Here is a 27,747-nt window from a genome sequence, read left to right on the forward strand (position 1 = left end):
AAAAAAAAAAATTAATTAAAATGTATCTGAAAAAACTGTTACATCATGCTGTTTTCAATTAAGGGAATTATTACCTCCACCAAGTGTAACGGCGGTAGTTATGTTTTCATTAAGGTTTGTCTGTTTGTTAGCAAGATAACTTAAAAAGTTATGGAGGGATTTGGATGAAATTTTCAGGAAATGTTGGTACTGGCACAAGGAACAAATGATTACATTTTGGTGGTGATCGGTGGGACTGATCTGCCTTGGCGGAGGTCTGCGCTCTCGGAGTGCTTTTCTAGTTTAGTGTAAAATGGTGAAAATGTTTATTTAATGGGTCTCAGGAGGACATACTAAAGAATGCCTTTATTAAGAATTACTTTGCACCAAATAATCCCTCCACCCGCTTCAATTTCTGTCTACGCTCAGAATTAAAACATACCAGACATTTAAAATGCTCGTAAATTGTAAAATACTGATATTTTTATTTTTCAAAAATGCAGCAGAAATGTTTTATGCTTGACACAATCCAGCCATCCGCTGAGTCAGTAAACCCATATGAAAAAAATATTCAATCAAACATCCGTTAAATGTTCTTTTTTATGTCATTTTTGTAAAAGTTTGTTGCTTGCCATCCACAATTGTTCAACTTTCTTTTCATGTGTTCTGTTGAAATAACTAAAATCTTTCATGAAGAAGTTACTTAGGATGAGAGGAGATTAAATAGGCCCCACTGTGACAAAGCAGCATGTATTTGCACAGATGAGGCTGGAAAGGGAGGGGAGGGGGGCAAGAGGGATGATGGGAAACAGGTAAAGGTAGGGCAAGGACAAAAAAGAGGGGAGGGGGGGGCAATAAAGTTGGGGCCTTTGGTTTAGTTACTGGTTTTTAGGTCAAATTATCTGAGTTAGGGGTTGGCTGCACACATTCAAGGTTTATATCTTTACAGTAGAAACCAGAGAGATGAGCAATTTGTTATTTTCAGGCAAGCGTACGAGTGTTGCATCATGACTTTTCAATACGAATAGCTCGGAATTGATTTTATGAAATTCATTATGATAAAACATAGCAGTAACCACCAAGGCCCTCAAGCACTCACTGCATGTAGGTCAGCAGGAAAACCTCAAACCTCGCTACTGATACAGAATCAGTCATCTGGAGGGGGGGATTTATCATCAAAAATGTGTCTAGGTAGCAATTTAAAAAAAATATTTTTCCATTAAGATGAGTTTAAGGCTTAAAGAGCAGTATGTTTGGAGGCGCTTTTTTTTTTTTTTTTCTTTTGCCTCGGATGGAAAATTGCTCAAAGTCTCACACAAACCTCTTCCTCAGCTCTGTCTCGGTGTTCTTTATACTCAAAACCTAGTGTTTAATAATAACTTAAACTCATGGATTTAATATGAAGGGATCTGTGTTTTTGTACAACTATGGGTGATGCTCAAAACTGAATACGCAGGGTTTTACTGTCACAGATTTTGAGCTCTTATTTTTACCATTTCTAAAACAGAGCAGTGACATTAAGATAAAAAAAACAAGTCAAATTCTTTCAATTTTTGCCTTTTTGCTTTTTACATGGACAAATCAGCATTAGGTAGTTCAAACAGGGACTCTCTCATATCATAAGAGTCATACCAGAAAGCACGTTTTGGAGAATGCAGTTGCTTAAGATCCCTGTATCATCACCACCATAACCCTGTATTTACGTTGAAGGTATTAAGGGGGGGGGGGGTTTAGAATTTTTGAAAGGGAACAAAGGGAAAGGAAAACAGGATGGGTCCAAAGGGTTAAGGGTAATGGTTTTTGGCTGGTGCTCAATCATCAAACCAATATTGCATTATCTACACAGTACTAGCTCATCATCTGATGGTCAAACAAATAGACAGGATGGCATAAAAAAAAGTTCTAACTTCAACTACCAAACAATTGTCTAGATGCTTACATAGTTAAGAATTATTGAAATGACTGTGCATAGCAAATATAGCCTTTAAATTAAGGTACTGTGTACATACTACAGTGGGTGAGATAGAAAGACTACCAGCCTCGCTTTAGGACATCTATACAATAATATAGTAATATCTGAAATGAAAGCAATAATGTGGTTAAATAAGTCATGTTTTTAATGCAAGAGCAGGTAAATGCTATAAACCATAATATATCATCTGTGTCTTTCCATTCTATTTACAAGAGTTTAACACATAGCTGGTTAGAGTGATTCTTCAGTAAGTCTGGCAACACTTCAGAGGCCCTTTTCTTCTTCTCAAGCTAATTTCTGACTCTTGGCATACTTTCCATTTCTGTGTTTTCCATATCACTCTATCTCACTTCATCTTTCTTGCTCTCGCAGCTGTTAAATCCCTCTCAATAAAAACGTAATCTCTTTCCCACCATCTGACTAACTTTTCCTTCAGCTAATGTTGTTTTTTTTTTTTTTTTTTAATCCCCTCTTTCCTCTCTCTCTCTGTTTTTACATCCATCTCTCGCTGAAATGTGTTATTTTTCTCCGCAGCTTATTTTGATCCTTGGCAGATTGGGCCTTTGATCTTTTAATGAAAAAATGCTACATTCACATTTCACAGGTTGTTCAAGTTGACATCAGCAGTCTGTGTGTGGTACTTCTTAGTTCAGTTTCTGCATCTGCTCTGTTCTGCTCGGTCCCAGCACTGCTCCTCTGTGCAGCTCAGGTACAGTAGGAAAAGTAAACTGATCCATAACTGACCCGTTTGCTACCGCGCTCCTCTTCCTCTGGTGTAGAAAAAGCAGAAGAGTCAATATCCAAAGCAGGTTTTCAGACAGTTGATAAATGTCTTGGCTTGTCTTTTTTTCCATTTTATGTGTGAATGATGCATAGAACTGCATCTCCCGGGATCCGCTTTGTTTTCAGTTTCCCAACATGCAACACACAGCTGTCTGTCTTTTCATCCTGTTACTGATAACGTCTCTCTGTCACTCCATCTGTAACAATCCTGCAGGGTAATTAGTAGAGGTATTTAAGTCTTTTGTTTTAAGTGTGTATGTCTGTGTAGGTGTGTTTATATGTGAATGTGTGTTGTGAGTATCTTGCTGTGGTTATACACGTGTAGTGGAGTGTGTGTGTGTAGAAATGTGTGTGTGTGGCAAGTGTGTGTTACTATACGGGCTATGATGTGTATAGCCCTGGTGAGGATGCCCCATCCTCATCCCCACCACTGATCCGGGTGTCATGGGGGTCATTGGTGTTGCAGGGGTAACAGGGTGTGACCCGGGGGTCACCGGCAGTGATCCTGGGGTCAGAGAGGTCATGAGGGGGACGTCGTCAGGCGAGCGGCGTAAGGTGAGGGTGTAATCAGGCGGGCAGGTGAGACGCACGGTATCCAGTGTGCTGTAGATGTCCTGGGTATCCAAGCCGTCCAGGGCGTCCAACGTGTCCAGAGTGTGATGGTGGTGGGTGTTATTCCTTTCATCCGCTGAGGCTGCATCACAGTCCAGCTGCTTCACCTGAAACGTAGAAGTGGACGAGAAGATGAGACCAAATGAAAACAGTGGCAACAGATGAGAAAAAGGAAAAGAAGCAGAAACCTTTAACCCTTTAACACCAAATATATCATATTTAATACATGAGTTTTGAAGCTCTCGACATGCTAAGTGTGATATTTTTTTTCTTGAAAAACCTGATGTATACAATTAGATACATGCAATACACAGATAATCCACCGGGGGGAAGAATTCATTCACCAGAGGCCTTTCCAGTGACACTACAAGATTAAGTTAATGAGGAAGGAGGCAGAACTTTACTAATTTTGAAAAGGAATGACCAATTTGTTAGACAGCCTTGTGTTATATTATGTTTTTGTTTGTTCAAAAAAAATATTTGAGCATTGAGACCAGATGTACCAAATACTGTATGACACTTCTGAAACTCATTCATTCATTCATTTTCTGAACCCGCTTTATCCTCACTAGGGTCACAGGGGTCGCTTGGAGCCTATCCCAGCTACATAGGGGCGAAGGTGGGGTACGCCCTGGACAAGTCACTGGTTCATCACAGGGTTGACATATAGAGACAAACAGTCACTCTCACATTCACACCTATGGGCAATTTAGATTAACCAATTAACCTATCAGTGCATGTGTTTGGATGGTGGGAGGAAGCCGGAGTACCCGGAGAGAACCCACGCAGACACGGGGAGAACATGCAAACTCCACACAGAAAGGTCCCACCCCTATCGACTGGTGATGGAATCAAACCCAGGACCTTCTTGCTGTGAGGCATGAGTGCTATCCACTGCACCACCATGTCGCCCAAAATTGGAACTCATACATGGAAATTGATATTCATTCATTCATTCATTATCTGAACCTGCTTTATCCTCACTAGGGTCATGGAAGCCTATCCCAGCTATTTATGGGCGAAAGCGGGGTTAAAAAAAATAAAAATAAAAAATAAAAAATTTGAGCATTGAGACCCGATGTATCAAATATGATACAAAAGGAAACTCATACATGGAAACAGATATTTGAAAAAAAAAATGGGGGGGGGGTTGTTCAGACGGACCAATAAAGGCTCTAATTTCAAAGAACTGGAATTTTCTGTCAATGATTTAATGGTTCAGGCTTTACAGGGTTAACTGAATCTACAGGGCGTATCAGAAAAAAATAGACTCTAAGAAAAAACAACATAAAATCAAAATGCAAAGACATTTTGAAAATGTGGCCATATGTGTTTATTGACCATGTAATTTTCCCTTGATTGACACCAGTGTCCTGGGTCAGTTTTCATGCTTCAGTGAACAACGCTAATAAATGTCTTTTGCGAATGGAAGTGTAAGGGTTAATTTCAGATCTGTTGCCATGGATGATAAGTTCCATTGGTCTTTTACTTGGATACATAAAACAGGAAAAAAAAAAATTACATGTTAACCCACTGAAGCATGAAAACTGACCGAGGACACAGGTGTCAATCAAGGGAGAATTACATGGTCAATAAACATATATGACCGGATTTTCAAAATGTCTTCTCATTTTTCATTTTGGTTTTATGTCGTTTTTTCTAAGAGTCTACTTTTTTCTGATACAACCTGTAGAGCTACAAACAATTATTTTCTATGTCAAATAATCTTTTTTTTTTTTTTTTTTACATATCTCATCATTATAATTACATTTTGTATAACAATCATAACATAATTACATCATATTTTATTTTTTGATATATATCCTATTTTTAATACCTACAATTTTGCATGTTCTTAATGTTTACTGTTTTCTTTTGTAAATACACTATGAACAACATGTCAGATTAAATATAGTGAAACTACCAGATTTGGGTCACAAACAAAGAAAAATTAAGTCTTAAGTGCTACTTAAAATGTGAAATTCTATAAATTAATGAGAAAATGGGTTTTACTCAAAGTGAATGTTTGTCTCTGTGCTTCCAGCTCGACTGCAAAACACTGCCTGCACATTATAATACATTCATTTTTCAGATTTCTTCTAGTGTAAGATTAATGAATCTGTTATATAAATGTAATCCTTTGCATATATGTAAGAACACTCCATAATATATCATGAAGACATCAGAAAGCCAGCACTTTTGTCATTTGTTTTCAAAGTCATCTTATCAAAGTATCAGGTTTGGCACATTTTATCTCTGTAGTAAATGACTTCCAAAAATAATTAAAGACCACTGTTGCATTTTTTATAGTGCAAAGAGTCCAGAATCAAAAGATAATCCCATGAATATAAAACAGTGAAAAACAACAACTCCTCTGAAACAAGGGACAATATCTGACATGCAAGTTCGCCTCAGAATATAACTGACAGAATTAATTAATTAATGAGAAAACGTATTATATTCCACTTCTGGTATTTGTCATCTTCGCCTCATTTTACTGACATTTACATGACAATCCTACATGAAAACACTGTATACGCTAGTAGAAAAGAGCAGTGTTTTAAGGTTGTCATGTCAGAGCTGCTGCAGAAAACAGCATGAAAAATGTCTGTTTCAGATTATGCATAAACCCACCATGCACAGCCACCGCAATGAGCTACATTATTGTGATTCAATTGCTAATTAACCGCATTTGTCAGCTAGAAACCACAGCTCACATTTAGCGCTCACTATAAAACGGTTAAAAGAAACGTAATGCATCTATCAGATCTCAAAAGGAGACAAATCAGAGGTTGAAGTCGAGGCAATTGGAAGCAATTTGGGCAATTGGAGGCGGCTCACATATGCAAAAGCACCAGGGCAGACAGAATAGTAACTCACTGTAATAAAGCACTGATTTTCACCACCATGACTTCAATTACCATGAAATTAACCCATAAAGACCCAGTGCTACTTTTGTGGCAGCTCCCATATGAGTTTTTTCTTCTAAATTTACCCTTTCTGAAGTGATTTATCACCATTTATTGTAATATTATCTTTTGTGTTTTGCATTGTTTCAGTGAAAATCATGTATTTTGTTGTATTTAATTTACCGATCATGTAGATTTTAATAAAACTGCACATTAAAGTTGAGGGTTATCATATTAGAAACAGAGAAAACTGAAGAAAAATGTGACTTTTTCAACAAAATCTATCATCAACTGAACAGAAAACAAGCATCTCTATCCACTGTCATTGATCCAACTCCATGGGTTTTACTGGTGAATCAATGTTGTACAAGATGACGGTGTTTCCACGGTAACTACGGAGCCTCTGAACAACTAAATGGGTCATATCTGATGACCATAAAAAGATGAATAAATGTACTTTACACCAATTATTGGCATGGATTGATAGGATTAGTGGATAAAACAGTTTAGATCAGTGAAAGACTTTGGATGTCGGGGTCTTTATGGGTTAAGGCAGTGTTTTTCAACCTTAGGGTCGGGACCCCATTTGGGGTCGCCTGGAATTCAAATGGGGTGGCCTGTAATTTCTAGTAATTGATAAAAATAAATAAAAACTTACAAATAAAAAATATATAGCAAGTTGAGAGAGACAATCACAAAACATAAAAGACATGACAAACTCTGAAGCTGAAACTGTTTGTCTTTCAAATGTTCATTGTGGTCGGTTTCAGATGCTGCAGCTCTTTCATAATTCATAGTTTGAGTTATTGTTTGTTCAGGGTTTGTTCAGTATTAATTGTCAGCCTTGTAAATACAAGCTGGACTGACTGTATATATCCTGACCAAGGAAAATAAAATTCTCACTTCATGCAACTTTGCTTTTCTGCCTCCGTCCATAATAGTATACATTATATAGCCTAAATGTTGTCTAAAATTAACGTTTATTTGCAACATAGTATAGCAAACTATTACATGATCAAAAACAAATTAATTTTAGCAAAAAAAGTCTGTTTTGAATGTCTGAGGTCGCCACAAATTTGTGATGTTATAATGGGGTCACGAGCCAAAAAAGGTTGGGAATTACTGGGTTAAGGAAACTGAAAATTTTTGCATATCTGTTAAGATTTAGCATTATTCTTCTATAATTTAACCTCCTGAATCCTAGGAAAAATTAAAAGTATGAGCTTTTTTTACACTGAATAATTGTCTTAATTGGAGACAGCATTATGCAACAGTTTTTTGGTCTGGAATGTCCCCTTGTGGGACTAATAAAGGCACATCTTATCTTTTTTTCAGATACATTTTTTATGGAACGTCCTTTGCAGTAGACAGAAACTCTTATCCCCTGCAGAGGACAAAAAATACATCCAAGGGGTTAAAATTCAGAAGCTACACAGACACAGAGAGATGTTAAAGAATATCCCCCAAACGCACATGCAAGCACAGAAACACACTGTGATGAGTTACCTGTAATGACATCAGACCTTCACCCTGCAGGTGGGCGGCTACATCTGCAGGCGTGATGTCTCGTCTCGGGGGCGGAAGCGGACGTGGCCTACGGTGCTCCAGACGCCTTTTATCTTTCTTGTACAGCAAAGCGGCGAAAGCAAGGATGTTCAGAAACAACAGTGAAGCTCCCACTGCAATGGTCACAGACAGCTCTGTAGAGTAGTCCTCATTAGGGACGCGAACCCCGGTTTCGCCGCCACCCCCTTGGCCCGCAGACTCCGGCGGCTGCGGGGTCCCTGCTTGTGAACCAGGGTGACGGGTGCTGCTCGGGTGCCAGGTCTTAGATAAACGTTTGGTGTATGAGTACGGGGTGTCGTCCTGCGGAGACGGACTATGCGTGAAGGACACAGACTGGAGCAGTTCATTTACATGATGCAAGTGAGGGACCAGCTGGAGCCAGAAGGAGATTTTGGTGGCGCGGTAGTGGTCTCTGACACGGGGCTTCAGGCCAATGTGGAGATAAAGCTGCTCTTTAGGCGTGTACTTCGACCAGGCCACTTCCTCAAAGCGGTTGGGTTTGGTGTGGATGAACTTTGTATCTTGAGGAACTGGCTGGTTTGGATCACTGCGAAAAGTAAAACAGACCAAATTATTAACATTAGAGATCAAAATTTTGCTCCTTTTAACCCTTTATTGAGCAAATGACTAGTTTTAGTAATTTCCTCACACATTACAAGACAGTGACAGCATTAGTTACAGTGAGGACAGTGAGTCAATCTCAGGTCCAATGTGGTCTACAGAGTCTATATGGTCCACCTCTGCATGAACAGTGAGTGTACCTGCTTTGTTAGGTACCATGAAGTAATGGTACTAATGTAAGGAATGATGTTCAAAGGGATAATGTGGATGTGGACAGGGGTCTGGATCTGCACTGATGTTGGTCTAATGTTCTAAAATACATGTTCCTTTCAGATTATATGTGTTTTTCTTGTATTTTTTATATATACTTCTTGAGATATTTTATTTAATTTTACTTTTTTCCACTTATGGGCAAAGAACCAAATAAGGTAACTTCATTTACTTTGACTTTCCACATGACAATGAACATTTTTGAAAAATTTCACAAAAGTAATAAAGTCTTGTTAAGCCAAGTTCCCTTTTGTTGTCTATATATGTTTGTGTGTCTGTATGTGTCTATATGTTTGGTGTGTTTTTTTTTTTTTTGGTAAGTTACTGTATGTACGCATTTTTATTTTTTGAGTGTATAATTAATCTTACTTTTCTTTTCTTGTGTTATCATCATACTATCATTGCGTTCTATGGTATCCCATGACACATTCTTATGTCTTGGGCCCAAGGTTGGTATTCTTTTTTTTATTTATTTATTCTTTTTGATTATACATTTATATAAACATGTACTAAGACATAAAGAACCACACAGGCACAATACAAAAAAAATATACAACAAACCTACAGACCTATTAAACACAAAAAAAGAGGAAAACAAACAAAACACAACAACAACATAAAAAAAATAGGACCAATGGCCCTGTAGTTTGCCGGCCAAATTAAAAGCTTTGGGAAATGTATCCAGATGCCATTTATTATCACCCTTTTATGTGTATTTATTATATTACAGAAATAGCCCATGTTTTGGTCAAATTCCAATCAGAGCCGTAAAAAATTCAAATTCCAACTTGATATCATTTATATTTACTGAGTTATTGCATCAATCCACTTCCTATTTGTTATAATGGGAAAATTTTTCAAAGTCGCACTAAATCCAGAATCAGATCCGGATCGAAATAATTTCAATACCTTGTGTTGACATTGTCATAAAGAAGCTGTATACCAAGTTTGAATTCAATCAGAGCTGTAGTTTCAGAGAAGAAGACAATTGAAATTTTTTCCCCATAAGAGCCCATGTTAAATTTTCTGTAAGTTCCCGGATCCAGAAGAAGATCCTGATCAGCATGTGGACATTATGTTTTGGTCATCTCCCCATCAGGGCTGGACTGTAGAAATTTACACTTGATATCATTTATATTTACTGAGTTATTGCATCGATCCACTTCCTATCTCTTATAATGGGGAAATTTGTCAAAGTCACACCAAATCCAGAATCAGATCCGGATCCAAACAATTTCACTAACTTTTGTTGACATCATCATAAAGAAGCTGTATACCAAGTTTGAAGTCAATCGGAATTGTAGTTTCGGAGAAGAAGATGATTGAAAGTTTTGTAACGGACGACAGACGATGACAGACGACAACAGACGACAACAGACGATGCCACCGGACGCCACATGACGACAATAGCTTACAGCCTATCGACCGGTAAGCTAATAACAACAAAATAAACAATATTATCAACTCCTCTTTACAGTGCTCAGGGCTGATTAACAGTTAATATAATGTATACTAACAACAAAATTCTCCATCAAGAGGACATAAGAGACAGCAGGACACTCTTGTTGACAGTAGATAAAAAAGGATTCCATTGTTGATTAAAAAAAAAAATAATGAATTTGTCCATGAACAGAAAACTTAATCTTTTCCAACTTCAAAAAGAAAAGCAAATCATGCACCCATCTCTGTTGGTATTCTTGTTCTGAGAATCCATTTCAGTAATATTGTATCCCCTGAAATACCTCTGCTCGACTTCATTTGTTGGAAATGAAAATGAAAATAAAAAATTGATCGCAAAAAAACAAGTCTATGTCCTCCAATAACACACTAAGGTTGAAATTTTGAATTACAGAATATTTCTATGAGTGTCCTATAAAAGGTAATAATTAACAAAAATAACACAGGAGTCCAAGGGAGGTTCATTTACATATTTTTTTGCAAACAAATAGCTGTATTCATATAAAACATCTGAAAGTAATCTAACAATAGTGAAACAATAAGCGGCTCTGAGTATGTTGACAGATGAAAAAAAATTAATTTAATCACCAAAACAAGAATAAAACTGTTAAATGAGGAGATAGCCGCTGGTAATTACAGCATCTCTCATTAACAATGTGTGATCAACACTGAATTCAATAAATCACAGCGGTGTCAGACAGAAAATGGTTTCCCGCATAATTCCCCTCAAAACAGCCAATAAAGAACACTGCCGAAAAATACATTTACTGCGTGTTCTGTGAAATGACCTGTTGAGCTGCGCCCTAAATCTTCATGGGGTCCACCTCAGATTTGATTTAGTCACACATCATTCTGTTTACTCCAGATTTTTACACTCTCCATTGACTGAGATAATTCACAAATCAAGCTTTTCTTCACTGAGAACCGTGCGCAGGCATTTACTCCAGTCGTAAGCATAAAATTGGCATTTATCTTCATTAGAGACGAATGCTTGTGTGGTACGGCAAAAATACATTGACATATCCTTTCTCTGATACATACAGCCAGGCATTTATTTGTCTATTTCTCAACTCATTTGCGTCAGCAGCGGAAAGGACATAAATAAAACACAGGCACATCATCACAGACTTTCCAGTTACACGGTATGTGCTCACTTGTCAGTCAACACCTTATAAATGGCACAAAAAGGCAGTGAGAGTAAAGGAAAACAGACGCGCACAGGCAGAAGTTTCATGCGCCCACACAGAGGCTTACAAAATATACATCAGGGAGAATCACAACTTCCCTGTTAAATTGAGCTGTCGCAAAACGCCATCACCACGAGGCACTCTCAACCAAGTCAAATCTTTCTTCAGAGAAAATGTCTCCATTGATAATTGAAATGCATGTTGAAATTTTCACATCTCCTTGGTGGATTTGCTCTGCAGCCTGCTGTAATTACTTGCCTGCTTGTAACTGCTTTAATGCACCTGCAGTAAAGGATGCTTTTCTTTTTTTTTTTTCTTCCTTTTTATTTTATCTCTCTTTTTTTTTTTTTTTTTATCAACACAATCAAAATATGTGAATGCCCTGTCCTACTTCTGTATGTTGTGAGATAGCAAGGCCATGTGGTGATTTAGATCAAGGTCTAGACTGCAGATGTCTCTGTAAATCTGAGGAGGTCTCAGTGGAGTGAGCCTCGATTGGATTAATTACTGGTAATTACTCACTCCGAGCGCTCCAGAAAGAGGGTCCATCCTAAACAATTACTTTTATCTTGTATATCACGTCAGAGCTGAGAGATAAAAGGTTCTCTTATCAGCGTGGATTGTCAGGTTTTTTTTAAGTTTTAATGCGGATCCTTTTCTATAACAACAGTATTTTTCTCAGCTACAGGCAGATGATTTCGCTCTGAATTTAATAAATTGGATCTCGAGTAGCGTTTCTGGTACTGGAAGGTAATTTTAATTTTAATTGAACGTTGTGAATGTGCTTAATTGTGACAGACTCGAGAGGAGACGAGAGGAGAAATGAGGACAGGAAAGGAGAAACGAATAAAGGAGAAATAAGCAGAAAGGAGGCAGAACTCGGAGAAGAGATGAAGAGGAGGGAGGAAACACAAATGGAGGAGAAATGAGGAGAGGAGAGGAAAGAAGAGAAGAAATAAGGAGATGGAGAAATGAGAAGGAGAGAGGTGAAACTAAGAAACAAAGAAAGGAGAAACAAGGAGAACTCAGCTTAATTTGACAGTCTTTCATTCTTGTTTTGGTTATTACCTTGGTTTTTGTCAAGGACATTCTTTAAAGAACACTGGGTCTTTGACAGGAAACGATATGCCTTCTATGTCAAAACTCTTTTATGAGCTGTGTCTTACTGTCAAAAGAATCAGGGGCTTTTGAAAGATAAAAACACAGGAACGAATCATTTTCCTAACTTAATGAAATTCCACCTAGTTCATTATTAACGGGTATAATATGTAGAAATACTTGGTTTCAGGCTACAAAAACCATCCTGTTATTGTCTCCTTTCTGTTCTGTCTTTGAATGCAGCGTCTCTGTAACCACGGTTTTCTACTATTAATTATTTTATTTGGACATATAGAAAATTTCATCAATCACTGAAGTGAAGCCGTATTACACTATATTTCTTAAAAACACTGTTGACTTAAATCTTGGCTGCTTTATTTCTAGCTTGGAAGGGATTTGCTCCTGTAAAATCAAGAGAGAGCTGTCCACAGTTACAGCAGCAACACTTGTTGCCAAAGTCTAAACTGTTCAGAGAGACAATGAAACAGAGGATGAGTACTGACAGCTGTGCGTTTTCTCTTACATTTGCAAAATGTGATTAAATGGCCTGGCTTGTGTTTCTATTGAGAGTCTTTTAGCATGTGGGAGGGGATTAGATGTTAAAGGCAGAAATTAGAAACAGGCAGGGAAAGCTGAATTGTGCTGAGGGTTTTATTTGTTTATTTATTTATTTATTATTTTCGTCCTGTCTTTCATTTTGTGCACTAGGCAGAAGACCTGAAATTTCACAAGACAAGATATTTCAAATAGCTCACCCAGTCTTTGCAAAGTTGGTCCAGTAAGTCATGACGACTGCACTCAGCATCACGTCGTTCTTGGAGAAGTTACAGTTGAACAGATCAGTGGGTCCCACCATGGGCACGCCAAACACATAAGGCACCTACACAAACGCACAAATAAATATGAAGAAACTTCAGCATCGTTTAATGTTGCAGCCAACATTTACATTCTTGGATTTTCTACAGCCACTACAAACAGAAACCTCAAATCCTATTACAGTCTGCTTTAACTGCAATGAAAATAAAGAGAACACTAAATTTATTCTGACTTACCTATGCCTGATTTACATATTTTATATTTAGTATATTAATGCAAAGTCTGTGGAGTTGGTAACTGAGCATTTTACTACATTTGTGTCACGCATAATTGGATATGGCAAATAAAATCTGATTGGAGTCATTTACAGTCATCTGGAATGAACTCAACCCACATATGTGCACATATGGAAACACAAGCAAGTATATACCAAAATGCACAAAAACACATCAGTACAAAAAAGTATATTTTATTTAAAGCGATCAGATTTTCCTAAACCCATTTTTATTAGTCTTTGGTTCATTTATTTGTGTATTTGGACCCTAATAGCTCAAAAAATATAATTTGAACCCTCCAGGTGCTGCAAAGATATCTTTATATTCATTCCAGAAAAAATCAAGTGTAATTTCTACAACCCGTTTCAATTCCTGTTTAACTTTTTACGTTTTAAGACTAGTTACGTCACTACATTTGCACATATAAGGTCAAGACTTCCGACGAACATTTCTCCGAGTACGCCGTAATTGTTTATTAGCAGCAGCGGTTGTAGTAAAAACTGAAAATATCTCCAAACTTCGAGCTGATTACCTAAAATGTTTAGCTGTTGGTTGTATTAACGAACGCAAGTGGCTGAACAGGACAGAAAGCACGGTCAACAACCTGGAGGGAGTGGGGTGTGAAGTAGCTCATTTGCATTTAAAGGGCCAGCGCTAAAAACAACCTTTCTGGTGTCATTACTCAGAAATAGGGTTGAAGATGGACCTGTGGAGTTGAATTAATGAAGAATTCAGACCCAAGCATAGCATTTACAGGTTATGTAGACCACAGGGAAATGTTTAAAATGCATAATTCCATTTTTTTTAAAAAGCTAAATATCACTCCTTTAAGCAAATAAATAAATAAATTCTATTAATATACAGAAAGATGCAACACCTTCAAATCAAACATTCAAAAAAATAAATTCCTCTCTAGGTAACTGTTTGATTTTATTACCTCTGCCAAGGAGGTTATGTTTTTGCTGGCGTTGGTTTGTCTGTCTGTCTGTCCGTGTGCAAGATAAATCAAAAAGTTGTGGACAGAATTGGATGAAAACTTCAGGAAATGTTGATACTGACAAAAGGAACAAATGATTAAATTTTGGTGGTGATCGGGGGGGCGGGGGGGGGGACTGATCTGCCTTGGTGGAGGTCTGTGCTCTCTGAGTGCTTTTCTAGTTCATGAATAAAACAGACTTACAGAATATACGATAATCCAAACTAAGCTAACAATCTTTACCTACATTTTTGCTGAGATCTCTCAAACCACACATTCTACCACTAAGACATCACAGTGGAATCATTTCAATAAACCTATGCGATGTCACGTTTATTTCATTATCAATTTTTCTACATCGTGCTGCTGAAGAAGACAACAGTTGTCTCTGTGGCGCAATTTGGTTAGCACATTCGGCTGTTAACTGAAAGGTTGGTGGTTTGAGTCCACCCAGGGACGGCAGTACTTTATCCTTTCCTGATGGTTCTACCTCAAGGAAACATTAGAGTTCTATCTAAGAACACTGACCAACTGAAGTAACCCCAGATCATCACATCATCTCCACAGGTTTGTACTATAGGCCCTAAGCATGATGGGTAATCACTCTGGACTCATTGGACCACATGACCTCTTTCCATTGAAACACAGTCCAATCTTTATGCTCTTTATCAAACTGATCATCATTTCAGAAATAAGAAGCTACCCACTGGATCCGTTAGAGTTAAAGAACCTGTTGCAGTTGAAATATAAGATCCCTAACAGTAAATCTCCAATGGTATTCTCCAATCTTAGATATTTGCTTAGTTAAATCCACATGGTGACTTTTTTGGATTAGTCTCTGTGTTGCTACTTTCATGCTCTGTTCTGCTTACCTCGTCCCCATGTGCAGAGTCAGCCCACGGTGGTGTGGCGTCACTCTGGCAGTGGTGGTAAAAGGAATAGAAGTAGGTGGGCGATCCATACTGAGCATGGAGATCAGCAGTGGCAATTGCTGGCGCCACCCATTGGTGATCTGTGAACAGTGCTACCAAAGTTTTCCGCCGTGTTTCTGCGTTGTCCCGGTCAGCCCAGTCTGTGTACATGAACCTGAGGTAGATATGATTAATATTAGCCAATTAGTCAGTTAAGAAGCATGGGCTGATACCTTATACATGTATTATTTTTGTATAGACCAGTGTTTTTCAACCTTGGGGTCAGGACCCCACATGGGGTCACCTGGAATTTCTATAAATTAATAAAAATGAAAAACAAAAAAAACTTATAAATAAAAAATCTATGGTGAGTTGACAGAGACAATCACAATCCATAAAGGACATGACAAACTGTGGTTGTGAAACTTAAGCACTGTGGTACTGTTTATCTTTCAAATGTTCATTGTGGTTGGTTTCAGAGGCTGCAGCTCTTTCATAATTCATAGTTTGAGTTATTGTTTGTTCAGTATTAATTGTCAGCCTTGTAAATCCAAGCTGGACTGACTGTACATATCCTGACCAAGGAAAATCAAATTCTCCCTTTGTGCAGTAATCTACACCTGGCTTTACTGCCTCCGTCCACAATAATATACATCATATAGACTAAATGTCCTTGAAAATTAACATTTATTTGCAACATCGTATAGCAAATGATTACATGATCAAAAACAAATTAATTTTAGCAAAAAAAAATCTCTGTTTTGAATGTCTGGGCTCACCAGAAATTTGTGATGTTAAAATGGGGTCTGGAGACAAAAAAGGTTGGGAACCCCTGGTATAGACTCTCTTACCTTATGCTCTCTCTTAGTGTATCTCGGCCTTCTGGGTATCCATACAAACTATCCACAAAGTCTGAAACAGCAAAGTCAAAGTCCTCAGCAGTGACGCCATCCTCGGAATCCACAATGCCTTCCACAAACTTCACCCCCTCGCCCTGATTAACCCCCAGCATCACGTCGTAGTTCAAAAACTCTCCCTGCTCCATCAGAATCTGGGGGTCATCAGGTATAACATCACCATCAATCACCGGGGCAAAGGCTGTATGATATTTCGCTGGAGTTATGTTCTGCTCCACGAGTTCACGGTAACTTCGGCCCTGGAGGCAGGCAACCAGTTGGGTGCTGTCGTCTATCCCACATCCCACTCGCTCACCGAGTTGTCGAGCGTACTTGCTAGGCTGGTAGTTGACAGCCCAACTGGCTAAAGCGCTCCCACTCTGAATGATGGCCCGGTGAAACAGGTCTGAAGCACATATGAAAACATGCATTAATAAAAGCACATGAACATACATTAATACATGCATGGATGCACCCTGTAAATGCACAACCATTAGGGTGGCCGTATAGATTGTTTGACAGTACATTTATACACGTAAACAGATTCAAAACAAGTGTTCCCACAGACATTGCGCTGTTGTCTTGAATTATTTAAAAGCCTGACAGTTATGGTTACAGTATGGAAAGCAGGAGAGACTTAAAAGTTTACAACAATACACCTCTCAGCAATTTTATTCCCTGCATTCAGAGGCTTATTCGGAGATTTTAAGCTTTAGTGGGCTATATGTTTTTGTGTTACTGGGCAAAAATTCCATAAAAGCCTTTCAGCTTATTGCAATTCAAGAGATCTGAAAGGAAGTGAGACATCTGCAACGCTTCGGGAGCTTTAGAAAATCTCATGAGGGTAGATTTAGGCCAATACAAAGCTGATGTTCCGAAAAATATGAGCAGTGGTCAATGCGTTTGTATTGTGCAACCATTCACACCTATGATGTTTATCAGTTAAAGATAGCTTATAGCACCAAGAAAGTCACGGTTTGTGGTAAAGATAAGGGAGAAACATCAAGTTTTGTGTTAAACAGCTCAATGGACTGCATCTCTCATCACAAGTGATACACGTCATTAACATCAAAACAGCCTTTATCTTTGAACATTGTACTTCAATCTTCAAGAAGAAGGTGAAAAAGTATTAAAAGAAGTGAAAACGACTACAAATCTGGTCATGTCAACACTGAATACATCATAAAGAGAGACAGTGACTTAATCTCCATGACTTTCGGGTGTGTAGTCTTTCTATTTACGTCTGATACTTCAACAGTTTTACCACAGACTGTTGACATAAAATAATCTTTTAGATAATTAGAAGCAACATGGACTAATTGGTTTCACTTTACACTGTAGTGACACCAATCAACATAATGTCACATGTACATGATTCATTTTCAACTGCACTGGTTTTTTTCCTGATTTCCATAGCTTTAAACCCAGTAAAAGATGGATTAATCCTTGTTCATGTTTCTAAAAACAGTTATCATGTAGGTTATTTACAGTATCCATGCGTCTCCCTTACCCTCAGAGTAGTGAGACAAGGTGAGCAGGCTGACACAAGAAGCTCCAGCCCCAGATCCGAACACAGTGACCCTGTTTGGATCTCCTCCGAAAGCTGCAATGTTCTCCTTCACCCAGCGCAAAGCCTGGATCTGATCCAACAAACCATAGTTCCCTTTAGCTGCCTGGTCCCCCGTACTAAGGAACCCTATAGATAGAGGGAAAAGTACATCAAATCATACCTTCAGTGCTTATAAAACATTCAACAGTCACTAGAGTCTTGTGAAACCTTCGTAAATCAACTTAAATAAGGTATCGCTGCTAGGTTTTTGAAAATAGAATGTGTTTACCTGACAATAAAGTACCATACGAACAAACTGTTGTGCAAATTTTGCTGGATTTAATAGGATTAAGCATGCACACCTCCCATAACACCTACATTTAATGAAAAATAACATGCTTGCAGTTTTCATTAAATCAACAGGGTATATCCATATTCATATGAGTATCAATTCACAAACACACAAAAATAAACCTATACATGCTTGCAGTTACAATAGCAGCCATCCCTTAATCCCTTTACTGCTGACATTGTTAAGTAAGCACAAAGGGTCCTAATGGCTCACTCCATGAGAGTATATCTCATTACTGCAGGAACTCATTTCTCAGAACCATAAGCTTGGCCTGAACACATAGACTATAACACACAAGAAAGACAACATTGTTGAAATAATACGTTTCATCACCTATATGCAGTTGGTTAAATGCGTCATTCAAGGTAAGGTATTATTTTCAAATCATACTGTAATAGCATAGCCTTTGTGCACCGTATATGTTTCATATGTAGATGAGGGTCAGGTTTTACATTTTTACTATTTACATTTCTCTACAGACGTGCTCCAGTTGCATCTAATTATAGAAAACAACAATTAATAATGACCTTCATTTCAACAACAGCCTGGCTCACCTCACGTATCTACCTCAACATGACAGTGATGACGAAGGAGGAGGAGGAGGAGGAGGAGGAAGAGGAGGACGACATTGGTGCAGTGGACTATGGTAATGAGGATGAAGATGATGATAATGGTGATGATGATGATGCTGTAGTGGTATAAGAGGACATAAATGAAGACACAAGTAGGGTTGGTTTTGTTTATCTCATAGTGGAATTTACAATACATTAGTAAATAGCATTATCCTCAAGGTCAGAAATGAATAGGGTTTTTTTTTCTCCATCTATCAACCACATTCAGATTTACTCCATCTCATACAATCAATACTTATTGAAAGCCCTGAAACGCAGGCATGAAAGAATATATCTAATAAAACCAAATAAATACATTGAGTTAAACTTTTCACCTTTTAACTTTTGCTCAACTTTATATGCTCTAATTTTAGAATCAAAAGCTTTATCTAATAAAAGAAGCCGTTTTTCCTCAAGGGTAAGGTAGTTTTCATCTGAGTATTCTTGCTGAAACAGCATAAAATATGGGCAAGCATAAAAGCAAATAACACTAATTTATCACTGAATGAAAGTGAATAATAGAATATAGAAAAACAGAAGCAGGCTTATGAAAATGGGCAGTTTACGAAATCATATTCAAATACATAAATTTTTACAAAATAGATTCAATGATTTAAATTCACCAATTACAAACCAGTGTTTTTACGGCATAAAAGGCCAAATCATGCTGACCACTGCTGGAATATCTAGATCAAGTAACTCATTATAAAACACACTGTGTGCACATTTTATTACAGTAACCTGCTGGCACATTTTAATTAATTTCTTCATATGAATTATTAAATAGTGGGCAAATCCTATGAGAGCATAATTTAACCCAGTCAATGGAATAATGTGGATCCCGTGCATCTTATGACATGATTTGTATTAAGGCGTACCGTGCCCAAACAAACTACTAACCATATGCCCTCATTGTCGTACAGTAAATAGTGGCCTGAAAACATGTTTTATCCCCCTTGTGGCCCCGTCCACCTGGGTAATTTTCATAATTACAACAAAATGCCTAAATGCCTGGATTCTAAGATATCCTATTTATTCAGCCTGTGAATTTTGCATTGCAGTCTAAAATTAGTAAAACCACGGGGAATCTGATTTTCCCTGTTCAGAGAGCAATGAGTCAGAGAGTCATGGAGGTAAAAAGGATCAGATTTGAGCCGATGCTAGTAGTGGAAAAAAAAAATAAAAAAATTGGCTTCAGGGGGTTTATTTCCACTAGGGACACCCATACTGAACATATTTTCACTTAAAAAACAAAAAAGCACTCTGGATAAAAAGCAGCTCACTAATGGGTTTTTTGTGGCTCGTTGAAGGATTAAGCATCATAGATGGTGAACATACAATGAATTTAATCACTAGGATAAAACCCTGTGCTAATACAAAAAAGATATCTCATTTTTATGTAAACATATTTATTTCCATAACTAATTTGATAATGGGGGAAAAAGATACCTTGGAGAAAATCTAAAGTTAAAACTATGAAACTGCGTTGTGCAAAATTCGTGTTAATAGAGATTTCCATGGTTACACTCCGTGTGCATTTTTAATTAATATCCATTCATCTCCCTATAGCTGAGTCCATAATATGATACCGCAGCGATGTTATTTTTCCCAGTGCACCTCAGCACTAACTGCACTGTATTGTTCCTGCTCAAACGATAGAAGTAGGTGTTGAAGCAAAAAATGCAGCCATTTTAAAACTGGACTGCGTCATTCTTGGGTCATTTAAGGCACCTTATAAACATCCCAAGCATGCATCAGCTGACAAATAGGATACAGAATGACTAGTGTTTGCATAAGTGGTCCCCTATAATGCTCGAGCAATTTAGAAATACGGTCAAAGATAAATGATTTTACCCAATACTCCTAAGCGATAGTTGAGGGTTATGACAATGACATTGCCATAACTTGCCAGGACACTGCCATCCATCATGTTTCCAGTGCCTTCTGTATATGAGCCACCGTGGACATAGACCATCACCGGCCGCTGACCCCCCTCCTCATGGATGTCTGAAGAAGTAAGATGACAAATTAGATTAAGATAGATAGATAGATAGATAGATAGATAGATAGATAGATAGATAGATAGATAGATAGATAGATAGATAGATAGATAGATAGATAGATAGATAGATAGATAGATAGATAGATAGATAGATAGATAGATAGATAGATAGATAGATAGATAGATAGTAGGGATGTAACGATTACCAGTATAACGATAAACCGTAGTAAAATTGCAGACGGTTTGTATTACTGTTTAAATTCTAATTATCATGATAACCGTGTTTGATTACCACACTTCTAGGGGAAAAAACCCATGTAAAGATCTGCTTTTAAGTCAAATATTTGAGTATAGTTTTAATTTATTAAAATTTTAATGTTCCATACCTAATATTTGGAACCAATATTCACTTTTAGAGTCTTTGAAAAGGTTCGTTAACCATCTTTGTGTTATTTATGCAATAAATCATATACATTTTTCAAATCGGATTTTATATATTTTTTTGTGGGTTTTTTTTTTGTCCTTTTGTGTTTTTACAGTAGGTTAAACTGAAAAAAATAATAGACAGATGATATAGATTAAGTTGTGCTGAAAAAACAGATCCAAAACATGGGTATAGTAAACATTTGTTTATATAGTATAGAAAGGCAAAATCAAAAGGACTGAAAAACGGACGAAATAGGCTCAGACCACTGTGGGTTAATATTTGAATGTTTCTGCAACAGAAGGTACATTGTGCCAATTATTTTATTTGTTTTTTGTTTTTTTTCAAAATACAACTTGGTTACAATATTTCAGTGTGTGTATTAGTACTTTTTGAACATTTTGAGCATAATTTCAACAATACCGCGATAATAATGATAACTGTGATAATTTTGGTCACAATAACCGTGATATGAAATTTTCGTATCGTTACATCCCTAATAGATAGATAGATAGATAGATAGATAGATAGATAGATAGATAGATAGATAGATAGATAGATAGATAGATAGATAGATAGATAGATAGATAGATAGATAGATAGATAGATAGATAGATAGATAGATTCTTTTGTCTCCTGAATTCATTTTTCCGTCAGCAGATGGATATAAATTGAGACTCTGAGTGTTCATGCTTGCCATTGTGTGTGCAGGGTCACATGCATGTGTATGAACCAATATGTATGCATGAGTGAGTCTGTGTCCTTCCCACTTCCCTCCACAAGTAAAGGCATAAACCCCATGGCGACTGACGCAGGTGTCTGCATATTAAATGTTGGTTCAACCACCGGCCTGGATAGACGGTGGAGCGGAGGAGAGCGGTGGGTTCGGTTGGGGCTCCACTTGTGTTAAACATTATTCATTTATTTAACAAGGATATCTCTGTGCCCTAACGGGAAAAGTCCATGCACCATTTCTGTTCCAAAGTCACAGCCAAAAAGCTCTGGTGTGAGCCAGTAGCACTTTGTTTCCACTCTGTTTCCTTCTTTGAGTAAAATGATCCTAAACCATTTACCTAGCTTAATCCTAATTATGGCTTCACAATATAATGACACGGAAGGACTATCCTTCCATATTACGCTCTATTATTTAATTGTCCACAGAAACATTTCTCACCATATGGATAACAATGTATTCACAGATTCAGAGAAGGAATCCACAGCAAAAAACACTGCGTTGAGTGAATGTGACCCTGAATGTGATTTTCAAACAGGAAAAGGGCTCAACAAAGGACCAACAAACACCAAATGAGGAGCTCAAACTGCAACATGATTGTGACAATTCTAACAAAGTACCTCTTATACTGTATTTTACTTTATACATTAATATTTTATATTTTGCTGCATGCTGGATTGAACATTTCCAATTCAATACATTTAACTGGTCGAGTCTAGAACCAGGTGTTACGGTCATTTTATATGTTATTACTATTTTTGACAGTATTAATTCATTTAATGTGCTGTGTTGTGATATGTGTGTGTGTATTTGGATATGACGTGACTTGGCACTGGCACATGAGATTTTGGTCATATGGCACAGGCCTAATCCTAACCCTGTTTGCATGTTCATTAGCTTCTATCCCTGTGTGAATCTGTGCACACCACTGGGTTTACTCACCTTCCTCAGTGGGCACGTAGATATTGAGGTAGAGACAATCCTCGCTCTGGTGAGTGAGGTAAGTCGCTGCTATATCCAGGTTAGCCGTAAGCCAAGACGGCATCATATCTCCCAGCATGCTCCTCTCATCTAGCGACTGTGGACACACTGGAGCGAACTGCGTCACATTTCGGATTCCTGGCCAAGGTAAAGGTGGCTCGGGCGCCTGAAAGCGGCGGTCCCCCGTAGGAGGCCTGGCGTAGGGTACACCCAGGTACTGGATGACAGGCCCCAGGAGGTCAGAGGGTAGTGGGGTCAGGATCCCACGGATGCGCCCCTGTGCCGTGGAAATGACAGGCACAGTCTGTTGTGCGTAGGAAGGGGCCGGATAGAAAGAAAGGACGATGCAGAGCGAGTGGAGTAGGGATAGAAAAGCAAAAGGGGACGAAAAGCTTGAAAGACAAAAGGAGAGCAAAAAGGACGGGATAGATCGCAAGGGGAGGATCATTTTCTTTAGCTTGGACATGATGATGTGTTTTTCGGGGTGGCTTTAAGAGGGAAAGGAAAACGGACAGGACCGAAGGGAGGGTAAGGGTTATGACGGTGTTGACCCCTCAGAGGTGTCCGACACTCCCACTCGACTCTTGCTCAGCCTGGCCCATAGCAAACACACAACCAACAGTCCTGGCCCTTGCAAACAACCTTTCCCCTTTGTGTATTAGTCTGTGTATGTGTGCTTGCTCCTGTGTGTGAGTCAGTGCTTCTGTGCCTCTGAGTGTGTTGTGACTCAGTCAGTGAGTCCCTTGAATACGTATCTGTATGTATGTGTGTAAGTGTTTAGGCAAAAGTGTGTGTGTGTCGATTGAGCATGTGTGTGTGAGTGTGTGTGTGGATGTGTGGATCTCTCGTTATGTAAACAGTAGCATCACTGTTCCTCTGTCACTCTTTCCTTCCGGTCACCACCATAACAAGCCTAAACCGGCTCCTAGAAAACAGAACAGAAAGAGAGGCAGAGGAGAATGAGAGCAAAAAAAAAAAAGAAGAAACGGAGAGAGGGGACTTGATTAGTGTTAATTAGAGTAAAAGACAGTGTAAAATAAATAAAATGCCACACTCATAGTAGACTCATGCATCACATTAGAAGAGGCTGTGCTACCTCACTGCTGTTCATGTTAAAAATAGATATGAGAGAGACAGATAGGGCAAATGAGATGTTGTCCGCTCAGCTTAACTCGGTGTCACAACGTCAGGGCTGCTGTGTCACACAAGAACAGCATGTGTGTATCTGGTATGAACCACAGACATATGTCACATCCCCACTACGTTGTTAAACAGATCACAGAGACCCAGTTGAGGATGGAAGAGGGAGAGGATGGGGGGGGGGTGATGTTGGAGGGAGAAGAGGTAGAGGTGGGGAGAGGGGATGGGGGGTAGTGGTGGTGGTGGTGGTGGTGGAGGTGGAGGTGGGGGGTGGGGGTGGGGGGGTAGAGTCACGTCACACGCTTAATTAAACCCTGAACACACTGCGGGGCTCCTGACCTGCATGTAACATAAGGTAGAAAGCCTGTGACACTCACACACACACACTTTGTTCTCTATTTCTCTTCAGCAAATGCATACACACTCACCTTCATTATAGATCCCAATAACACACACACGCACACACTCACACTCACACTCATACACACACAGGTTTGTCTTTCTCTTTTCCAAAAATGCACCAACACACACTCTTGGTTTCTCCACATGCATAAACTCAGGCTTTATCTGTCAGTTTTCCCTTTCTCTCTCCCAAACAAACACACACACATATATACACACACACACACACACACACATATATATATATATATATATATATATATATATATATATATATACACAGCTGCTCCCCAGCCGACACACTGCTATCTCTCTAAGGGCCTTAGGGCAGAATATTAACACAAACACACATGCACACACACTCAGAGTGAGGGAGTAACATCATTATTATTATTATTATTATTATCTTTTTTTTTTTTTTTGTAAAATCACACACGCGCACAGTGGCACAGACGCACGCATATCCACAGGCGCACAGAGTTCCAAAGCAACAAAGATATTACAGTGTTAAAAGATCACTACTTTCGCTCCTCCCCATGTTAGATTGTATTGGAGTCGCCTGTCCAAGGTGCTAGTTAACATTCCAGTGGTGATCACACACACGCTGATGAATAACGCTCCATTTATCAAGGCAAACCCGCCTGCCACCCTCCCCTTGTATATTTTTTTTTATAACAGACAATACAGATTAAAAAAAAAAAAAAAAAAAAAACTCTCACATTCTTGTTTAAAATTATACTAAAGGACGAGAGAAGAATAAAAGAGATGGCACACTGTAATAAAAATAAATAAATAAATAAATAAATAAATAAATGCTTATGTGAGAGGTACTACAATATCCTGCCTAAATCTCTATCGGCGCTGGAGCTGACTACGGCAAAAAAAAACAAAAAAAAAACAAAAAAAACACGCACACACTTACACACACTAACACACACACACTGCTTTTGTCACGCACACAAATGCAAAGCCACAACCTGCATCTCCGCCGCAGTCAAAAAAAAAAAAAATCCTTAAATGAACAGATTCTTGGTGGTTATCGTAGCCTACCCAGCCAGGGTGTGTGGAGTGAAATCCCACGGACCATGTTCCTGTGCGCGTCCACCGCAATATTCGCCTCGTGTTTTTCGCTGCTGCGGCTTATCCGACGTGCCCGGGATGGGATATTTGGAGATATTCCTCTGCTGCTGCTGCTGCTGCTGCTGCTGCTACTGCTGTTACTGCTGCTGCTGCTACTGCTGGTGGTGGTGGTGGTGGTGGCACGTCTCCTGGGTGGGAATAACCCAAAATAAAAGAAAAGAGGAAAAAAAAAAAGAAAGGAAAAAAAAGAAAGAAAAGAACCTTCAAACCTCCGTGAAAGGTGAAAAAAACAATGCAGCTTTGGATGCAGAAGAAATAAGATGTAGAGTTTTTTTTTTTTTTTTTTTTTTTTTTTTTCGGTCCAGAGGAATACTATAGGCCCAGGACGTTTAAATGATCAATCTCCTTTTCTCCTCTCCCTCTCTCCTCCTCTCTTTCTCCTCCCTCCCCCCTCTCTCTCTCCCATTGCTTCTCTCTCTCTCTCTCTCTTTTCCTGTGTGTGTGTCTCTTTCTCTCCCTCTCTCTCCCTAGATGCGATTGGACAGTGTGGCAGGCAGCAGCTACTGATCCAATGATACGCACCTAGCTCCGTGAGGAAGCGCAGGCTGAAGAGGAGAGAACAGAGAGGAGGCAAGAGGAGGAGAGAGGACCGACCTGTGCAGGGACACACACACACAGATGCACACACACAGAGAGAGAGAGATGCACACAAACCACACTTAGATCTCCACATCACACAAACACACCTGTAGATACTCCCGGTTTGTAGACATCTGCTTATAAATTAATAATACACACACACACGCATAAACATGTGGTAAAGACATGCCCACACACACACACACACCTTAACACTTTAACAAATAATACAGGAGTACACGGTGACCTCTTCAGGACCAGAACAGGAGATTCTGTCCCCATTCTATTCAGCTTTGCCTGCAAGCAGCTTTTTCCCCCAGGCCCTATGTGTGTGTGTGTGTGTGTGTGTGTGTGTGTGTGTGTGTGTGTGTGTGTGTGCGTGTGTGTGTGTGTGTGTGTGTGAGTATGGTAATGCAGTGGGTCTGCAGTCGCTACTAACTGTGTTTGGGAACACTCCTCACGTCAGCACAGCCTGCCGCAGCAGCATTCAGGACTTTCTATTCCTCTCCTCAACAATCTTCCATCCACCCATCCATCCATCCATCCATCCATCCATCTCTTTGTCTGCCTGTCTGCCTCTCCGTCTGCCCCTGCACTCGTTTGCTTATTCCACTATGTTGCCCTCTCTACACATTACTCCCGAGTCTCCTCCCACTGTTAAAACAAGTCCTACGGGTAGCTTTTTCAACAAGACAATAACCCATGTGCACCAATTTGTAAAAGAAAAAAAAAAGACGGAAAAGCTTTATTTTTTTTATTTTTTTTTTATTTTTTTCGTACAGACTAGTTCTTGAGGATAGATTTTCAAGGATGACATTGACTTAAGGTATAAGCTTTTCAAAACCACTGAGGCCCTGACAGTAAAAGCCCTGTCGCTCACTGTTATGAACCAAGACTCCCCCCAAAAAAAAAAAAAAAAAAGAGAGTGAAAAGAGTATTTAAGGCTGTGCTCAGGCTCATGTTGGATTAAAAGGTTAGAGATATAGCTAGAGGTTAGTCCCATACAACAAAAGAAGTTATCGCTTCAAAAACTCCCCAGCTATAGGCTAAATGTAAGGAATTAAAATAAGCTGCAGCAGTTTCCTCTATCTGGAGGTACATCAAGGATTCCATTTGGGCAAAAACAGAATTTTACTAAAACAAGATATGACTGACAGTTTTCAGTGTTTTACATTTTTAGGACGAAAAATCTCAGCGGATCAGTGTTTGCTGCAGCGTTTCGTGTGTTGGCTAATATGAGCAGCTGACCAGTTGGGAACATGGATCTAAGCTGTTTACTAAAGCTGTCAGTTTAGAACAGGAACTAAATTTGGATCTGTTAGAATGGGGAGCCCTAGTACTGAGACGCTATAAGACTTCAGGGAACACAGTGTCCACACGCCACTCTTTTTTTTTTTTGCCTTCTCTTGCTTTTAACACAGAATAAGTAAAATAAACCAAAGGAGATGGTGCATGCCTTTAACCGCTAGTATAAAACGCAACGCGGTGATGGGAATGCATGTCTACGGGTTTGATCACTTTAGTTTTGATGATTAAAAATCCATCAGAAGTCATGCCAGAAATGA

General features: G+C 38.8%; 1 protein-coding gene and 1 non-coding gene across 3 annotated transcripts; one reads left to right on the top strand and one right to left on the bottom strand.

Annotated features, from left to right (window-relative positions):
* Positions 1-440: 440 nt before the first annotated feature.
* On the bottom strand, positions 441-25,998 carry LOC115412430 (neuroligin-4, X-linked-like). 2 transcript variants are annotated; one of them, XM_030124952.1, is made up of 9 exons: positions 25,514-25,998; positions 22,883-23,846; positions 20,636-20,788; positions 17,780-17,965; positions 16,225-16,675; positions 15,335-15,548; positions 13,151-13,275; positions 7,762-8,368; positions 441-3,453 (listed from the first exon to the last, which is right to left on the bottom strand). In XM_030124952.1, exons 2-9 carry the CDS (start codon positions 23,385-23,387, stop codon positions 3,046-3,048), a joined length of 2,649 nt encoding a protein of 882 aa, XP_029980812.1. In that variant the 5' UTR covers positions 23,388-23,846; positions 25,514-25,998; the 3' UTR covers positions 441-3,045. The 2 variants fall into 2 exon arrangements, with proteins under 2 accessions (XP_029980812.1, XP_029980811.1); XM_030124951.1 differs by having other exon boundaries at positions 3,046-3,453; positions 25,441-25,998.
* trnan-guu (transfer RNA asparagine (anticodon GUU)) lies at positions 14,847-14,921 on the top strand. Its single transcript has one exon. It is a non-coding gene; the product is annotated as a tRNA-Asn (tRNA).
* Positions 25,999-27,747: the final 1,749 nt, after the last annotated feature.

Source organism: Sphaeramia orbicularis, chromosome 21, assembly GCF_902148855.1.
Source record: "Sphaeramia orbicularis chromosome 21, fSphaOr1.1, whole genome shotgun sequence".
In the NCBI taxonomy this organism is placed as follows: domain Eukaryota; kingdom Metazoa; phylum Chordata; class Actinopteri; order Kurtiformes; family Apogonidae; genus Sphaeramia; species Sphaeramia orbicularis.